Source organism: Spermophilus citellus (assembly GCF_964194105.1).
Source record: "Spermophilus citellus genome assembly, chromosome: 8".
Classification (NCBI taxonomy): Eukaryota; Metazoa; Chordata; class Mammalia; order Rodentia; family Sciuridae; genus Spermophilus; species Spermophilus citellus.
In genome coordinates, this window is record NC_138189.1 from 57,246,376 (window position 1) to 57,262,545 (window position 16,170).

The following is a 16,170-nucleotide window of genomic DNA, read 5'->3' on the forward strand; positions in this document are numbered from 1 at the left end:
GACATAAGCAGGTTAAAAATGAACAAAATGTTATCACATATTAATATCAGACAGGACAGACTTCAAATCAAAAAAAAATTACAAAACATAAAGGACATTATATGTTAATTAAACATATATATAACAATTATGACTATTTACATATCTAATAACAGATGACCAAAATATGTAAAGTGCAAATGATAGAACTTAGAGGAAAAGACAGTTCTACAAAAAGCTGTAAATATCAATACTTCTTACTAAATTCTGGATAGTAAAACCAATCAAGTGAGGAAATACAAAACCTGAATAAGACAAAAAAATCAACTACAGGTGACCCACCAAATGACATGGGGGCCAAGGGTACTGACGCCCATGTAGTTGAAAACGTTCATATAATACTTAACTCCTGAAAAACTTAACTACTAATAGCCTACTCTTGACTAGAAACCTTACCAATAACATAATTGTATTTTGTTATACATGTAGTAAAAGATACAAAAAATATGGAGAGATCACTTTTAATTGTGATTTGCAATTTATCATAGAGTCAAACTGCGCATCAGAGACAATCAGCACCACAGGGCATTTTAAGCAGATAATGGCAACCTTTGAGTTCATCACAATAGCCACAGAAGTTGGCTACAAAAGTATTCAAGTAGCATGGTATGTACTTAATTTCATGAGTTATGATTTAACAGTGAATCTTTATATTTGTTTACATTTCTCTTGACTGAGAACCCTGTTGTGTACACAAGTTTTTCACTATACTATTTGTGTATACATCTATATACACATTTGTGCATAAAAACATATGTATGCAAATATATTTCCATATATATAGATAGATAGATAGAGATATACAGAATAGATATTATAAATAATATTAAGTATGATATAATGTCAAATCAATTTATTTATTAGTAGGGTTACTTTTGTCCTTGAAAATTAAGGAATATTGATCAAATTATACTACCCTTTACAGTCTACATTTTTTACTTTCTATACAAAAGTACACTATAAACAAAAAAAGACACTAACTGATATCAGAAATGCTCCTGGATACTATAAAAACGAAATATGATAATAGAGTAAATATAGTGAAAAAGTGTAGAAAATATGCCAGATGGAAGAAATTACAGTCCTAGGAGATTCACTAAACGGGGGCACTTAACTCATCAAACCTGAAGGTTGAGGAACCTATAATGGAAAATAAATTCAGGTTTTTAAAAATCAAAACTTCATAACTCTGTGACATTTTAGGAACAAGTTCTAGAAAAGCATTTCTTGTCAATACCTCCTCAAACTCGAGAGAAAGGAGCCTTATGACTTCAGAGAAAACTTCCTCTGAAGAAAAGCAACAAAATTCAAGAACAGGGATACCTTGCCTTTTTCTCACCCTGAATGTCCATACAACCCTGACAATATCAACTATACACCCCTAGTATACCTCCTTATTCTTTCTCACTCTCGTCCCATATCTCCCTTAGTCCTATATTCAGGTAAGCCAGACCAAGACTACTTTGGGTCTCCTGTGTATTTGTTTATTAGATCTGTAACAAGATTCATGAAATCAACTTTCCCATGCTTCCTCAGTCTCATGGCCACTCAACTCACGCCCCACCCCACCAAGAAGTTCTTATTCTCCTACCTGTGACATTCCTGCCACCATTCTTGATTACTTTAACATACATGTCTATCTTCTCAGACACCTAATAGCACAAATATCACTTCTTCCATCAAGCTTTCTACTGTTCTTCTAGACAGAGATAATCTTTCCATCACCTAAATTCTCATTTCACCTATTCTAGCTATTTAAAACATTAGCCTAATACTTTGGTTATATTTTTGCATACATTGTTTCCAGTACTCTTTTGAAGACAAAGGTTTCCTGGCCTCAGTATTCATCACAGCAGTCAGTATCGTGTCTTACATATACTAGTGCTTCAAACTGCTTTATTAACTTGGATCAATACTACTAGAATCAAAGAGTATTAAGTTAAACAAATAACACTGAGCTTGCAATTGGGAATCTTGAGTCTTGTGTTTAGTATATAAGCTCTCTGTGACCTAAAAGCATGATTATGTACAAAGGCCTTATACTGATTTTGTGATGTGCTACTGTCTTTATTTCAATTACAATTTACCATAAGAAAACATTTAAGATGTGATCAGCACTATTTTCATGGTTCTTAAAGCATTTCTTATCTTGAAAAACTCATCACAGATTTCATGACATTGAGAAGAATAGGAGACTACTTCTCAGGCCAACAATAAGAAGAACAAGCACTCTCAGCCCCTTGTTATTTTCTGTTTCTCCTAGTCTATCCAAACAGAAATTTGCCAAACATATTTATTGTTTTCCTTAATCTTTAACATCTTCAAATTTAATTTTAAAGATGTACTATTGCCAAAGTTAGAGAAGATAATGGAAAATAAACCATAATCAAATTTACATAAATAAAATAATGAACAGTTAAAATTTATAGTACTCATAAATAGGAATAATTTAGAGTGACTACAAAATAACTAATATAAAAATATGCTTTAAATTTGAAAAAAACTTTTGTCCTTTCATCTTTTTCCTTTCCTACGTTACTTCAAGTCATATATTTGATATTCTTTGCATAAAGTAAGTCACACAGAGGAATACAAACAAACAAAAATGTTGGAAAACGGTTGACACGTGAATGATTCTAGGCATATGCAAATTAGTAGACAATGTGAAAATGATCAAGGACTATGCCAAGCCATCCCTCTCTATTCTGAATAAACACAGACTGGCTCCTTCTCTGTGAAAAAGGAGGCCGGATGGAAGATGTATGCAACAGCTCAGACCTGTCATAGGTCAGCAAGCAAAACTAGGTAAATACTGTCATCTTCCCTAGGGCCTCTGATTGACCAAACCTTGGGTAAGGAGCAATGAGGTCATGTACTGGTTTTCCCTGACTAGTTAAACTGAAGGACTCCCATCATTCTTCATTTCAAAAGGGGCCAATGTCTACTGCTTTTTACCTTCTACCTCAGGAAATTGAAAAGTATAGAAGCTTTGAGCCTCTTATAATCTTGCATTGCAAAAACAGCCTGGTGTCAATTCCTGGAGGTAAAACATGGCTTCAGTCCTTTGTTCCTCAGACTTTCTAAGGTCATCATGTCATATAAACCAGAAAGACACAGATCTCCCCTCTGCCTTATTAATAAACAAACACATCTTCTGTGGAAGGAAAAGGTGGGAGGCCATAGGCCTTTAGAGATCGGGTTCTTCTAAAAGCAGATGTTCAAATGTCAACATCTAAAGATCAGTCCTCAAAAACCCTCTTTTCTAAATACACTATAAATGGCTACAAATTTGTACCTATTTTTAGTACCAAATATTTCTTTTACCAGATAGGTTGAGCTGAATCTACAATCATCAGTCAAATGTTCTCAATCACATGCACATTGTCTAAACCTTTTTAAAAAGTACCTCTGCATCTAGAGCAATTGCTAGAGCAATCTAGCAACTTCATGTTTTTGAAGGCACCAAATCCCAATACAAAAATTTTAAGGCAAGGAACTAGGGCTTATTTTAGTAGAAGTTTGCAATGGCCTACAAAGAATTCATTTGGTCTTGTCCAAAATCTAACAATGCCTCTGACATTAGCCAGATGTGACTGTCAGATATTTTAGAAGAGTCTCTTATTATCCCTAAGTTGCTAAGCTTAACTTCCAAAACCCCTGCCCTATTAGTAAAGACCTCTGCCAGATGCCTCAGGGAGTCCAGTAATAATTGGAGCAAGGATGAGGAAGGAGGAAGAAAGACAGGAAGAAAAGCATCTTCTGCCTGTGTTTTAATGAGAACTTCCCTGAGTTTATCAGTTTTACATGTTATTTTATTAGACAACTCCTCGTAATTTCATTTGAAGCAAAAATTAAAAATATGTAAAAATGTTGAAAAACTGTCCTAGATAAGCTCTCTTGATCTTAAAATCAGCCTACAAGGAAATCACTGAACTTGGGTAACCCAGGAGAGCAATTATCTAGTCAGTACTTCAACTCTCCACCAGTTCCCTCAGATGCCAACCCAGCGGGATGAACAAGGCAATATTGTTTTAGCAAATTTAGAAAAATTCAATTTCTTTATATTTTGGAACTCATGACATAAAGCCTACTAACCAAGTAACCTTTATTTTGGCAAATTTGGAGACCACAAATAGGACTGTAAGCTGTCATTACTCAGACGAAAGATTTATTGGTGTGACAAAGCAAATGGCAGGGCTCTGTGGAAGAAATGCATTTCATCTGAGGTGTTCAGCTATCAGTGTGTTCCCACCAAGAAGTATGGGAAACACCTGCCACCAGGGATCCTCGCCACCAGACTCCCACTTCAGAGAGGCAAAGAGATGAAACATGTCAATGCCCTCCAGCCAACAACATCGGGACCACACCTGGAGTTGACAAGCTGAGTTTATTTATTACAGGTGAGCAGAGAGAACCATGAGCATCTTAGTAAGAGACTGTTAGAAAGAACCTATGTTAATTAGGATTTGGGCTTTAGTTGGTTAGGTGATTTTGGGGAGAAGAGCAATCTAGAGAAGCAGGGCTTGGTTCTAGATTGGATGCTGTCAGAAAGTGGGGATAATTCGATGACTGAATAGCTCAATAATCCTTACCTGTAGCACAGTGGTCTAGAACAGAATAAAGCTGTTAAGAATTCTAAGTCACTCATAAATTATAATTTTGACAAAGAACAGGAAAGGGCCAATGCTAGCCAGGGACAGATATTGTTCTTGATCCTACTAGGAAAGAATCTTTGTCAACTCCTTGGTGCAGGAGACCTTGTTTATTCAGAAACCACTGAATAATATTCTAGTTATTATGCATATCTTTGTCTACATCACATTCTAATCCTTAGCTTTGAACATGTGACTTGAGGGTTTTCTGTCCTCTTCACTGAAGCCCATGTTGAAGTATCTTTTCTGTGCTCACTCCATATAATTACCAGGAAATACCAGCTCCACCTGAATATTTCAGTCACTTATCTATGTCCAGAGTGCATAAAATCAGCTAAGTAATGCTGCTTGCTTCTCAAACTATCTGCAGTAAAGAAGCCATTTCTTTACTCCCCAGTTTCAGATCAGTCTTAAAATGCAATAAAAACGTTACTAGAAAAATAAAATGAAACATATGAAATACCAGCCCTACTTTCAAAATCATTATTAGACCCAACACACATACAATAACTGTAAAATTGCTATAAATTTTTTCCTATATTTATCTAGTCATAAACCTGAGTCTACAAAGCCCACTTTGAGCAGCACTGGGATTATTATTATTATTATTATTATCAAATCAAAAACATTATTTAATACAAGTTAATTCATTCTCATGTGCTCCCCATTTCAAACTCACATAGCAGCCTAAGAGAGAAAGAGGTAGGGAATCTCACTCTTGGAGATTCCTTCCTAAGAACCCACCAATCTTAAGAGTAAATACCTGTGGCTGCTCCCAGGTACAGCAGCTTCACAGGACACATGCAGAAAATCAGATCACTGAAATCCCTGCTGCACCATTCTAAAATTAACCTAGTCAAAAGGATTAAATCTCCCCTCCAGATAGAGCTTCAATGGTATTCTCTTCCATATCAGAGACTCCACTCCATGCTTGCTAGACTCAGATTTCCCCATCCATGTTTTTAGGACAGAAGTGGCCATACTTTCTACTAGCATAATTTGGATTTGATTATAATCCCAGAGCTTCCTAGGGCAGTGGCTTTCTATGCCACCAGGTCAGTCCTCCAGCATTTGCATTATCTCAGTAACCCTGCTTCCCTCCAAAGGTCAAGAAGCTGAAGCTTAAGTCCATATGTAGCACATCAGAGGAACAAAAAGAGCTGAGGCAGCCACAGATCACCCAAATTTATTCACATTCTCATCAATTAAACTTCCCATTTTGTCTCTGCTAAAGGTTTATCCTGACCAACACCAATTCTGCGATTTTAAGAATTCATCCCCAGTTCAAGGAAATAGCCACTGTATTATCCCTCCAGTCTGTTAATCTGCTCTCCATAACCCTGCTTCTGTTTCTGCCACCATCTGCTTTCTTCCTCCTGGCACAGAGCTGCTGTGAGCTGGAAACTAAAGGAGGCTTCCATCTGAGCATGTTCGCATAGTGAGCGCTGCCTGATGAGGCCAGACCTACCCCGTTCCTGGACCAACTCAAGACCTGGCCCACTTCCCTCTCTTTAGAAACTGTCTCATTCATAAAATCTCTCCAAAAGGTATTTCCTTAACCACAATTTAAGGTAAACATGATTCACATACATATTCATGAAGTACACATATATTTAATTACATAAATATCTTCAACTATTATATATATTTTAATAGCACCAGAAATTTTAGACAGTGAAATTCTAAGGCAAATTTAACCATCTTTGAGCTCCATAAGGTTGTAAACATAATTATTTCTCTTATCACTTCTGGCTTCCAATAGTTTTTAATTAATTAATGAACCAAAAAGTAAAGACTTGCACTTGCAGTCTACAAGTCTTATACACACTTATATTATTCTAAAGTGTATATGATATCAAAAGATAACGTATCTTGATAATGAGAAATTAAGGCCTAGGGACATAGTTGAGTGGTAGAGTGCTTGTCTAGTTCACACAAGGTCCTGGATTTAATCCCTACCACCTCCAAAAAAGAAAAAAAAAAAGAGAGAAATTAAATAATCAATAATCCTAATTAATAATGTTTATACACACTTAATTTTCCTTTTACTTATTATCTATGATTAAATAATGACATGTACAATAAGAAAAACACTGACCACTAAGATTTAAAAGTTACTGTTATCATCCATTAAAATAATTTATTTGCATTTTCCTTCCCTAACTTGATTTTAAAGCTAATGTCCCAAGTTTCAAATCTTAACAGAGATTTTTTTTAATTTTATAGAGTAAAATAATATACTGGCACTGAATTAAGATTGATACTCAAGCTGGGTATGGTGACGCAGACCTGTAATTCCAGCGGCTTGAGAGTCTGAGGCAGGAAGATCTCAAGTTCAATGGCAGTCTCAGCAATTTAGCAAGGCTCTAAACAACTTAGTGAAACCCTGTCTCTGAATAAAATTTTTAAAAAGGGTTGGGGATGTTGCTCAGTGGTTAAGCACCCCTGAGTTCAATCCCTGGTACCAAAAAAAAAAAAAAAAAAGATTGATACTCAAAATACTTTACTCAAAAGTATTATAAAGCAAGTACCATTTTACATAATTTATTCCTTTTATGCCTTGAACGCCCAGAAACAGCAACCTGACAACCACAGGAAGATAAATGGTTGTTCTTTTTGAACAAAGACTTAGGGAGAGCTACGAATGCAAGAGGCATAAAACTCTGACACAATTTTCAAGTAATACTTAGAGACACAAAATCAAAATATTTCACATCTGTGAAGCACGTAAAAAAGAGCTGGTTACTATTGGCCTCTGCTGCAAAATTGAAAGTCAATTCATGGATATTTTATTTGAACATTTTTAAAAGGATATTTATTTGAACATTTTTTTAAAAAATCAATCATAACTACCACACAGAAGTACACTTCATGTTCAGAAAGTAATGCTAGTTGGGCCAATTTCTGACAAAGGCTACAATTCCCACTTCACCATTCTGTGAGAAAGCTAAAGAATGCTTTCAAAATACTTTAAGAAGATACCCAAAGTTTCCACATAAGAAGTGAAATACCATCCTTTTGGAAGAATTTATGTTTGTTTAGGAAGCTTTCAGAAAGTTTTAAAAGAAAAAAGGAAATAAAATCCACCAACATAACATAAGGGAAAACAAAAAATGCTAAAATAGTTCTTTTTTGTCTCTTGGAATAATGCTGTCTTCACGTCTCAAATTAAGCCAAAGCACACATCTTTGACAGTAAAACGTTTTCTAATGCCTTTTCCTGCACTGAAAATATAACAATGAGGCTTCCATTCCACCTCTACCTTCCAAACCATGCTGAAGACATGCTGAATTCCAAATACCTGCAAACACACACAAGCGTACACACACACACACACACACACACACACACACACACACACACTGGATGGAATGAGTCTTACCAGACCATCACAGTTGCTAATGGCAACAGAGGTTCCTGGAACGTCCATGATGTCACCAACATAAGCACAGTTAGTCTGCAAAGGCTCTTTTCTCCAGATTCTTTCTGAAGCACTTCCGGGTTGATTTATGGGGTCGGTTATATTCCCAGGCATCAGAGATGTCTCATGCCATTCCACAACAGCCCCAGGAGCTACAAGTTGAGTGTTAGGCTTTAGTCGCAGATGAAAATCTCTTCCAAATGCTGTGATGTTAAAGAACAGTTGCTCAGAGTTGGAAGACACGTCCCTTGTTGACCTCTTTTTGTGATTTGCAGAAAGAATATGGGAGAGATAATGTCCTTCTAGATTTGTGCTGACTGGAGTCACCAGCTCATACTCTCTATGTCTCTTTACTGGTAAATCTGTGGAGTAAAAAACAGAATTGTAGAACTCTGCAAGGAGAACACAGAGATGGACATAACAACGGAATTAGGTACCCACCTCACAAGGCTGTGCCACATTGGCATAATAAATATATGTCTGTAGCATCTCATAAATATTAAGCTTCGAGAACTCAAATCATCTCTCAAATGTACTTAGGTAACTCAATGAACCATTTTTTAATTTAGAAAAAATATGTATTACATTGTGAATATTCACATTACATTTTTATGTTGGAGAACATGAATATAACAAGTTTCCATAAGCTATACTTGGCTTACTTTAAATTAATACATACCTCCAAATAACTTATTATTGGCACAAATGACATCTGCTACAAACTATTAACAAAGTTGATATTATGCAGAAAAAAATATGATTGTTTTCATTTTTCCCTGTAGAAACTCTAGAGTTTATGCTAATTACAATAAACACAGTTTGTTTCTTCTGCCATAAACCTGTAATTTTTATACTGTAGTACAGGGCTATATTTTTTCAGTCATAACAACCACACTTCATGGGAGAGGAAACTGAGATCCAGAGAATGTCTGTGTACAAGGTCAAACATACATGAAGCTCAGATTTACTCCAAAGCCCATATGCTCATTCTGTTCTGCTCTGCTCTGCTCTGCCCCTAAATCTTCATCTTCAAAAAATTAGAGTAGGCAAAAAAGAAAAGATAATAAATTCTGAATTGACTCTGCAGATAGAAGTTAGTCATGAGGGAACTGTATTCAAGTTTTGTGCCATATTCCTTACAGAGGGCAGATACCCCCTTGAAAATGTGTATTTGGAGCCCACCTTACAACATGGGTGGCCACTGACATGTAAACCTGAACTTCAGAATCTTTAACTCATTTCCCCTTGCTTAGCTGAATGGTAGTACTATGTCAACTAGAATGCAAACTCCCTTGGGAAAGAGGACAGTGGATACTGGAGAAGAAAGCAAGGAGGGATACAAAGATGCAAAAAGCAGATACTGAAAGGAAAATCTGAGGCCATGAATCAAAAGTTCTCCACTTGCATAATTCTACCTGAAGATGAGTCACGCAGTGTGTCAAAATGCCCTGAAAAAAGTTACATAATTTAAAAATACTGTTTATCTATACAAATCGCATGTTTTGACATCCATTTAGAGCATGAATCCATAAATGAAAACATGACCTGTGCTCTTAACATATCTCAATAGAATCATTATGTTCTCAGGCCATGTGCAAAGTACCAGAAGACAAACAAAGACTTTGTGCAACTTAGAAATTCTTTGTGCACATGTTTGTTATCATCATGCCACTTATAATGACCTATGTATTTCAACAAAATACTATTCTTTGTTAAGTACATAGAACAAGCAACATTCTGATGAAAATTCACCAGGCAAGGAAAGAAAGACAACCATGTTATAACAGAGTAGAGTGAAGCCTGGCTCTGGTAGCAGCAGCAGCACAATCCCTGCTACATTCAAATAAGCATCCATATAAGCCTAAGACACCCTGACAACCAAATCCATTGTGAAAACTTCTATAAATGGAACTGGACATTTAGGGAATGATCACAGCTGCTGTAGGAGCAGCATGATGGAGGAGAAAGTTTCCACAGTCGGGGATGAATTAAGCCCTTGGATGTGGACTGACGAAGCCTACCCCCAAATTAACTATAATTTCTTTGAGGACAAGGAACCCTTCATTCAGCCTGATAGTCCCAATGTCATCTAATGCAAGATTTTCTCTATGTTGGGGTTTCTTTCCAGGTGGATTTGTTTAATGTGTATTAAGACTGTAGATAACCATAGACCTTTGCTTTGTCTACTACCCACACTGACTTATAAAACATACTACTCACAGCCCATGAGCCTGTGACTACATGAAGAATCTCAGTCATCACCCTTTCTCTAACCATCAGATCACAGTTTCAAGGGAATAAGGAAACAAGGATTAATTTCAATTTATGGATTTCCCATCTCCTCTGAAGGGAATTCACTTAAAATAGTCTAAACAATGTACTGATGGCTAGATTAAGCGACTGGAGATGAGAAAATTTAGGGACTACAAGGAGGCTCCCCCACACCCAAGAAGATATAGAGCCTCATGCTGACCACAAACCATACATCCTAGACTCTCTGGGACAGCTCCATTTCCCACTGTCAGACAACATGTTCTGAAATCTTATTTGAAATAAAGACAGCATATTCTACAAAGATTTTTCTTTCCCAATGCTACCTAATAAGTCATTCCTAATATGTACACATAAGAAACATTTCTGAAATTAAACTTTGAACCAGTTATTCTCCAGTTGGGAATTAAGGTGATCAGATAAATGATGCAGTCAGCAATTCCCTGGCCACCATCTGCTAGGTGGCAGTTCAGGAACTGACAGAGACTGTTCACTTGCCTGCCATTTACTGACACAACAGGACTGGGCTCTGTGCTTGTTCTTGAGAATATACCATCTCTAACATGACCATCATAGCAGCAAGTATTACTACTCCTCCTATTCTTCAAATGAGAAAGCAGACCTAGAAGGCCAGACATAGAGCAAGCAAGGAGCCTAAGAAAAATCTCAGTTCTGATCATTTTGACTCTGAAGACACGTTCCCATGCTCTCATCCCCTTCAGAATAGATGAAACATCTTGCTGTCAATTTCTAATTTAAGATCTGACCTATAAAGGAAAACTACCACAAGAATAATGTTTTACTACCCACAGCTTTTAGTGTAGCTTGAAATAACTTCTGTAAAAGGCTTTTTAAAGGAAAAAATGGAGGGCAGTGGGAAGAAACTATCAAAAAAAAATTTTGATCTCAGATTACAATCACATAAGAGAATCAAATCATATGCAATGTTAACTTTTCACATGGAGAAATTAAGCATTTTATAGACCCAATTACTCACACAAAGCAGTAAGGGGTATGGCTGAGTAGTAAACTTCAGCATGTCAGAAAACAGGAAGCTAAATCAACTCATCACCTCGACCCAGTTCTTCATTTTATCTTACACTGTTTCCTCAGTTATTAACTGGTAGTCAGTAATAGTTCCAACTTCATAGATTTGGCAAGAGGTTTGAATGAGATTATACAGAGGATTCAATAAATATTCACTACTGCCAATTTAAACATAAGTGAGCTACTCATTACAACAATGCCATGTTTAATTTTAAGATAAGAAACTATACAATTACCAGCTGTGATGGCTGAGGGGCCAACGCAAAAGGCAGGGAAAGTTTTCTGAGGGCCATAAGTTCTACAAGTGTAGAGGGCTGTAGCCACTGTAGAACCCTATTTTGGGTCACTCATTCATTACTCAAGCTTCATCCAGATTCAATAATTTTTTTAACCTAGTGGCATCTGTGCACAAATAGTTCATCTCCCTCTTGGTTGTATGGATTAACTGTTGGTCCTCTAACATGAGAGCAAAACCTTCATTAGCATGTGACTTTTCAGCCCCTCCTGCCTTTTCAAGAACTGTTTCACCAATGACTCCTTTTCATTTCACCAAGTGTCCCACATTATGAGATTATCCCTCCTCTCCAAAAATAAATAAGCTTTCATCATATTTCCCATCTTTACTAAAAAAATACTTCTGGATGCCACATCTCCCTCACTGGTATGAATGTGTCCCCCAAAATCTATATGTTGGAAATTTAATTCTCAAATCAACAGTGCTGAGAGATGGGGCCATTACCGGTTGATTAAGTCAAAAGAGGTCTGCCCTCCTACATGGATTAGTGCTGTTGTCACAGAGGCAGTTAGGTATCACAGGAGTTGGTTCCCACTTTCCCTCTCTCCCCCCACAACACATGCTCTCTGGCCCTTGCACCCTCTGCCATGGGATGATGCAGCAAGAAGGCCTCACCAGACGTGGATCCCTCAATCTTGAACTCCCAGCCCCCAAAATGGCAATAAATAAATATCAATTCTTTATGAGTTACCCAGTCTCAGGGATTTCACTGTAGAAACACAAAATGGACTAAGACACCCACCTCACCTTATACCTTAATCCTTCACTTCCCTTAAAAGAAAAACACTTCAGAAGATTGGCTATATTAGATCACTCCATTCACTCTTGCCATTTTTGTTCTTTCTTAAATATATTGCAATTGAGTTCTTGTATGGTGACTGGTAACCACATGTTGTTTAAGCCAATGGTCAAGATTTAATCTCTTTACTTGCCCTATCAGTGGCATCTGACCTAGTTCATTTCTCCTTCCTTCTTGAAATATTTTATTTATTTGTCTCCTAGGACACTATGCTCTTCTGGCTCTCCCATTATCTCCCTGGTACCCCCTTTCTCATTCTCCCTTCCTTGAGTCCCTTTACTTCCATGGCCTATAAACACTAAAGGGCAGCAGGACCTGGTATGTGGATGCCTCTTCTGCATCTATCCCCCAGAGCTTGGTGAGCTCATCCTGTCTTGTGACTTTGCATGCCTCTAACCCACAGTTCACCTGTCAGCTATTCTCTTGTAGATCCAATGGCCTTCAGATCTTCTGGATATTATTCAGAAGGCATTTCAACTTAACATTCCCAAAATTAGACTCCCAACTTCCTTATCCACATTTCTTCCTCCTTCCCCATGTCAGTAAATGGCAACACTAGCCTTCTACTTAACTCAAACCCAAAACCTGACCAAACCATACTCAGCTCTTTGTATACCACAACCCTGCCTTTAACCAAATTCTATTGATTTCTACCTTCAAGATATATCAGACTCTGACCACTCCTCACTACCTCACCAGCTACTAACCTAGTCCAAACCACCATCATCTCAGTTTTGAATGCATGTCATTACTGTACTTGCTTCTGCTCTGCCCCTTTGAGGGTTATCCTCAAAACAGACCCAGGGCAATTAAATTGTCACTCTTCTCCTAAAACTCATCCCACTAGCATAAAATGGCTCACAAGATCCTACAGCCTGAAGTTAAGAATTCTCACATCTCAAGATTTTAGACCTGTTGTTTCCTCTGCATAAGTGTCTCCATTTCTCCCAGACAACAGCATGACTCATGCCCTCAATTCTTTCAGGTCTTTGTTTCAATGTGACCCTCCCATTGAGGTGTTTCCTGACCACTAGTAACCATCTGTCACTCTCTGTCCTCTTCCATGTTTTTTCTTTCTCCACAAACCTTGTCACCATCTGACATCCTATAAATATTACTCATGTTTTTGTGCTGTTTCTTTATATGAATTAGCATGGAAGCTTCAAAGGACAGGAAATTTATCTGATCTCTCCATTACTGTTCCTCACTACCTAAAACAGAAATTTTTGAAGTCACTCAATAAATATGTGAATAAAGAAATGAATGAATGAATGAGTCAGTCAAGCCTGAAGGAGTATCTAAAATTAGCATATCTCTTCTTTTCCCTAAATAGTAATCTTGCCAGCAGGCCATCAATGATAGCAAATTGCACAAGTGTTTTGTCATGTACTTCTAAGGCCAGAATTTTGCTTGCAAAACTTGGGCATATTTATCTCAGTTCCTGCTGACCTACAAATCAAACATTTCATAGCACTGAAATCTTACAACTTAAGGCTACCATGAACAAAAGTTGATATAATCATTAAAAGAGATCTCCTAGAAAGCAAATGTGGAACCCCTCATTGTTAGGAGCAGGCAGCAGGAAATTAGCCCCCACTCCTCAGTCCCTTTGGATATTCACAGAACCAGAACTAGACAGATCAAAAATTAAAAAGACCTTGAAAAATCATCTAATCCTTGCCTCTTTCTACAACTCGGGCATCTCAAGTAGATACAATTATTCTCTTCTCTTTAAGTTAAAAGTGGAGGGCCATTAGCCTGCTCCTGCTCTTTGTAGGGAGAGGATTTTTCTGAGGACTCCAGGCCCTGCTCTGCCCCTGACCTCACCCTTTGCTGATGAAGAAGAATGATTAATATGATTGCAAAGTCTGTAAAACATAGGAGATCTTCAAAGTGCAGGAGCTCCCTTTTCATCCATATTCCTGGGCATGAGCCTGACAAGGAACACATGTTTTCTTCCGTTTCACCAGGGACAGTCCTGCATACCAGGTGGTTATTCAAGGTACCACTTGCCTGTTGGGCTCCACATCAGCTCTTTTGTAAGATATTTTATGTTTACTTATATCTTTAGTTTTTCTGTTTCTTAACATGTTATAGAACCTAGGCAGGCAAAGGGCGATGTTTTTATTCAGAATTTTCTCAGACATTTGAACTATCCCTAAGAAAGTGTTGTCTCCTCTGGCAGTCTAATTACAAGAAAAATATTTTTTTGGTCAGAGAATTCTCTCATATCTAAGTTCCCATTCTTGAGTTTAAGTTAATGCCTTCTTTCTCCCTGAGGTGGGTAAAATAACCACTTTTCTGGGTATGTGGGCATGTGTGTATGCGAGATAGACATGTATATAAATATGTACAGACCCATGCAGTCGGTACACATAAACTACAACACAGGATTTAAGGAGTCAATGTTCTCTGCTTCCACATACAGAGAAACCTAAGATCAAAAATGCTCCAAAATTTGGGCCTTCTTGAGTACCAGCATGATGCCACCAAGTGGAAAATGTTACACCTGACCTCACATGATGAGTCACAGTCAAAATGCAGGTGCACTAAAAATACTGTATATAATTAACTTAAGGTTATGTGCATGAGATATGTATGAAATATAAAAGAAGTTCAGAGTTCTTCTTGGGTCTCATCCCCAAGATACCACATTATTTATATGCAAGTACTCCCAAATGCCTGAAAGTCTAAAATCTAAAACATTCCTGATCCCTAGCATTTCAGACAAGAGAAACTCAATCTAAACTTCAAGACCTTTTTGCCTCTCTGTTCTAACAACAACCATGGTACACTTTCCTAATGGTTTAAAAACTTCAGTCATTTCAGAGAGTTTCTGTCCCCTCTACACAAGTCTGTGTTTTAGCATTATATCCTACATGTGATAAGGTCTCAATGTGTTAAAAGAAAAAAGAAGCTGCTTTAAACCACAGCCTGAACAGGTTGGGTTTCTGTTGAAAATAACATGCCTTTCTCTCTTCATCCTTGACAAATCTAAAGCAAACTGAATTTTCATGGAATATACAGGGTACCCTCTTGACTGCACTATTTGTTGATAATATGTTCATTTTCCCAAAGCAAGCCTGACAGTTTCTCCCTTTGCTGATCAGATCCACTGATTTTTTTCCCCTTATGAAAATTTCTCTGAATCACTTTTAAGTACTCACCATCTCCCATGGAAAAGCTACAAACTCTCCACACAGAATTTCTCACTACTAAATATTGGCGGTTGAGTAGCAAAAGTCTGAAAGCACTGTGTTAGAATTATGGCTCCATCTAATGAGTTCTTGCAAATAGATTATGAAAATTAAGGCTCGGAGAAGTTATCTGTAAAATAAGGCTAACAAGGAGATGGAACAAAGTGCTATATATGAACCTGATCTAATCTAATCACATTTCAACATGAAAAAGGAGCTATTATCATCATCTTCACCATCATCATTTCTAACAAGGGATATTGAAGAAGGAAATCCGATTCAGATTCCTTCCACCTCCCAGAACCCGAGGACTCTCTCCCCAATACTCCCATCCCAGCCTGGTGTTTCTGAGGTGGTTAGAAGGACCTTAAATCACGTCAACAGGGAGCCTACAGTTCAGGTCAGGTTGGCTGTAGCAATGTAGCCCATGACCCCACAAGAGAACTGGG

At 37.4% G+C, this 16,170-nt stretch overlaps 1 protein-coding gene across 2 annotated transcripts in view; it reads right to left on the reverse strand.

Moving 5' to 3' along the window:
- ADAMTS3 (ADAM metallopeptidase with thrombospondin type 1 motif 3) overlaps positions 1–16,170 on the reverse strand; it is a gene marked incomplete at its 5' end in the record, with an annotated part of 250,102 nt that overhangs the window by 216,933 nt on the left and 16,999 nt on the right. For both annotated transcript variants that reach the window (XM_081304703.1, XM_081304702.1), the window contains one exon: positions 8,074–8,474. In XM_081304703.1, coding sequence (XP_081160829.1) covers positions 8,074–8,474 — 401 coding nt within the window. The remainder of the gene's footprint in view (positions 1–8,073; positions 8,475–16,170) is intronic.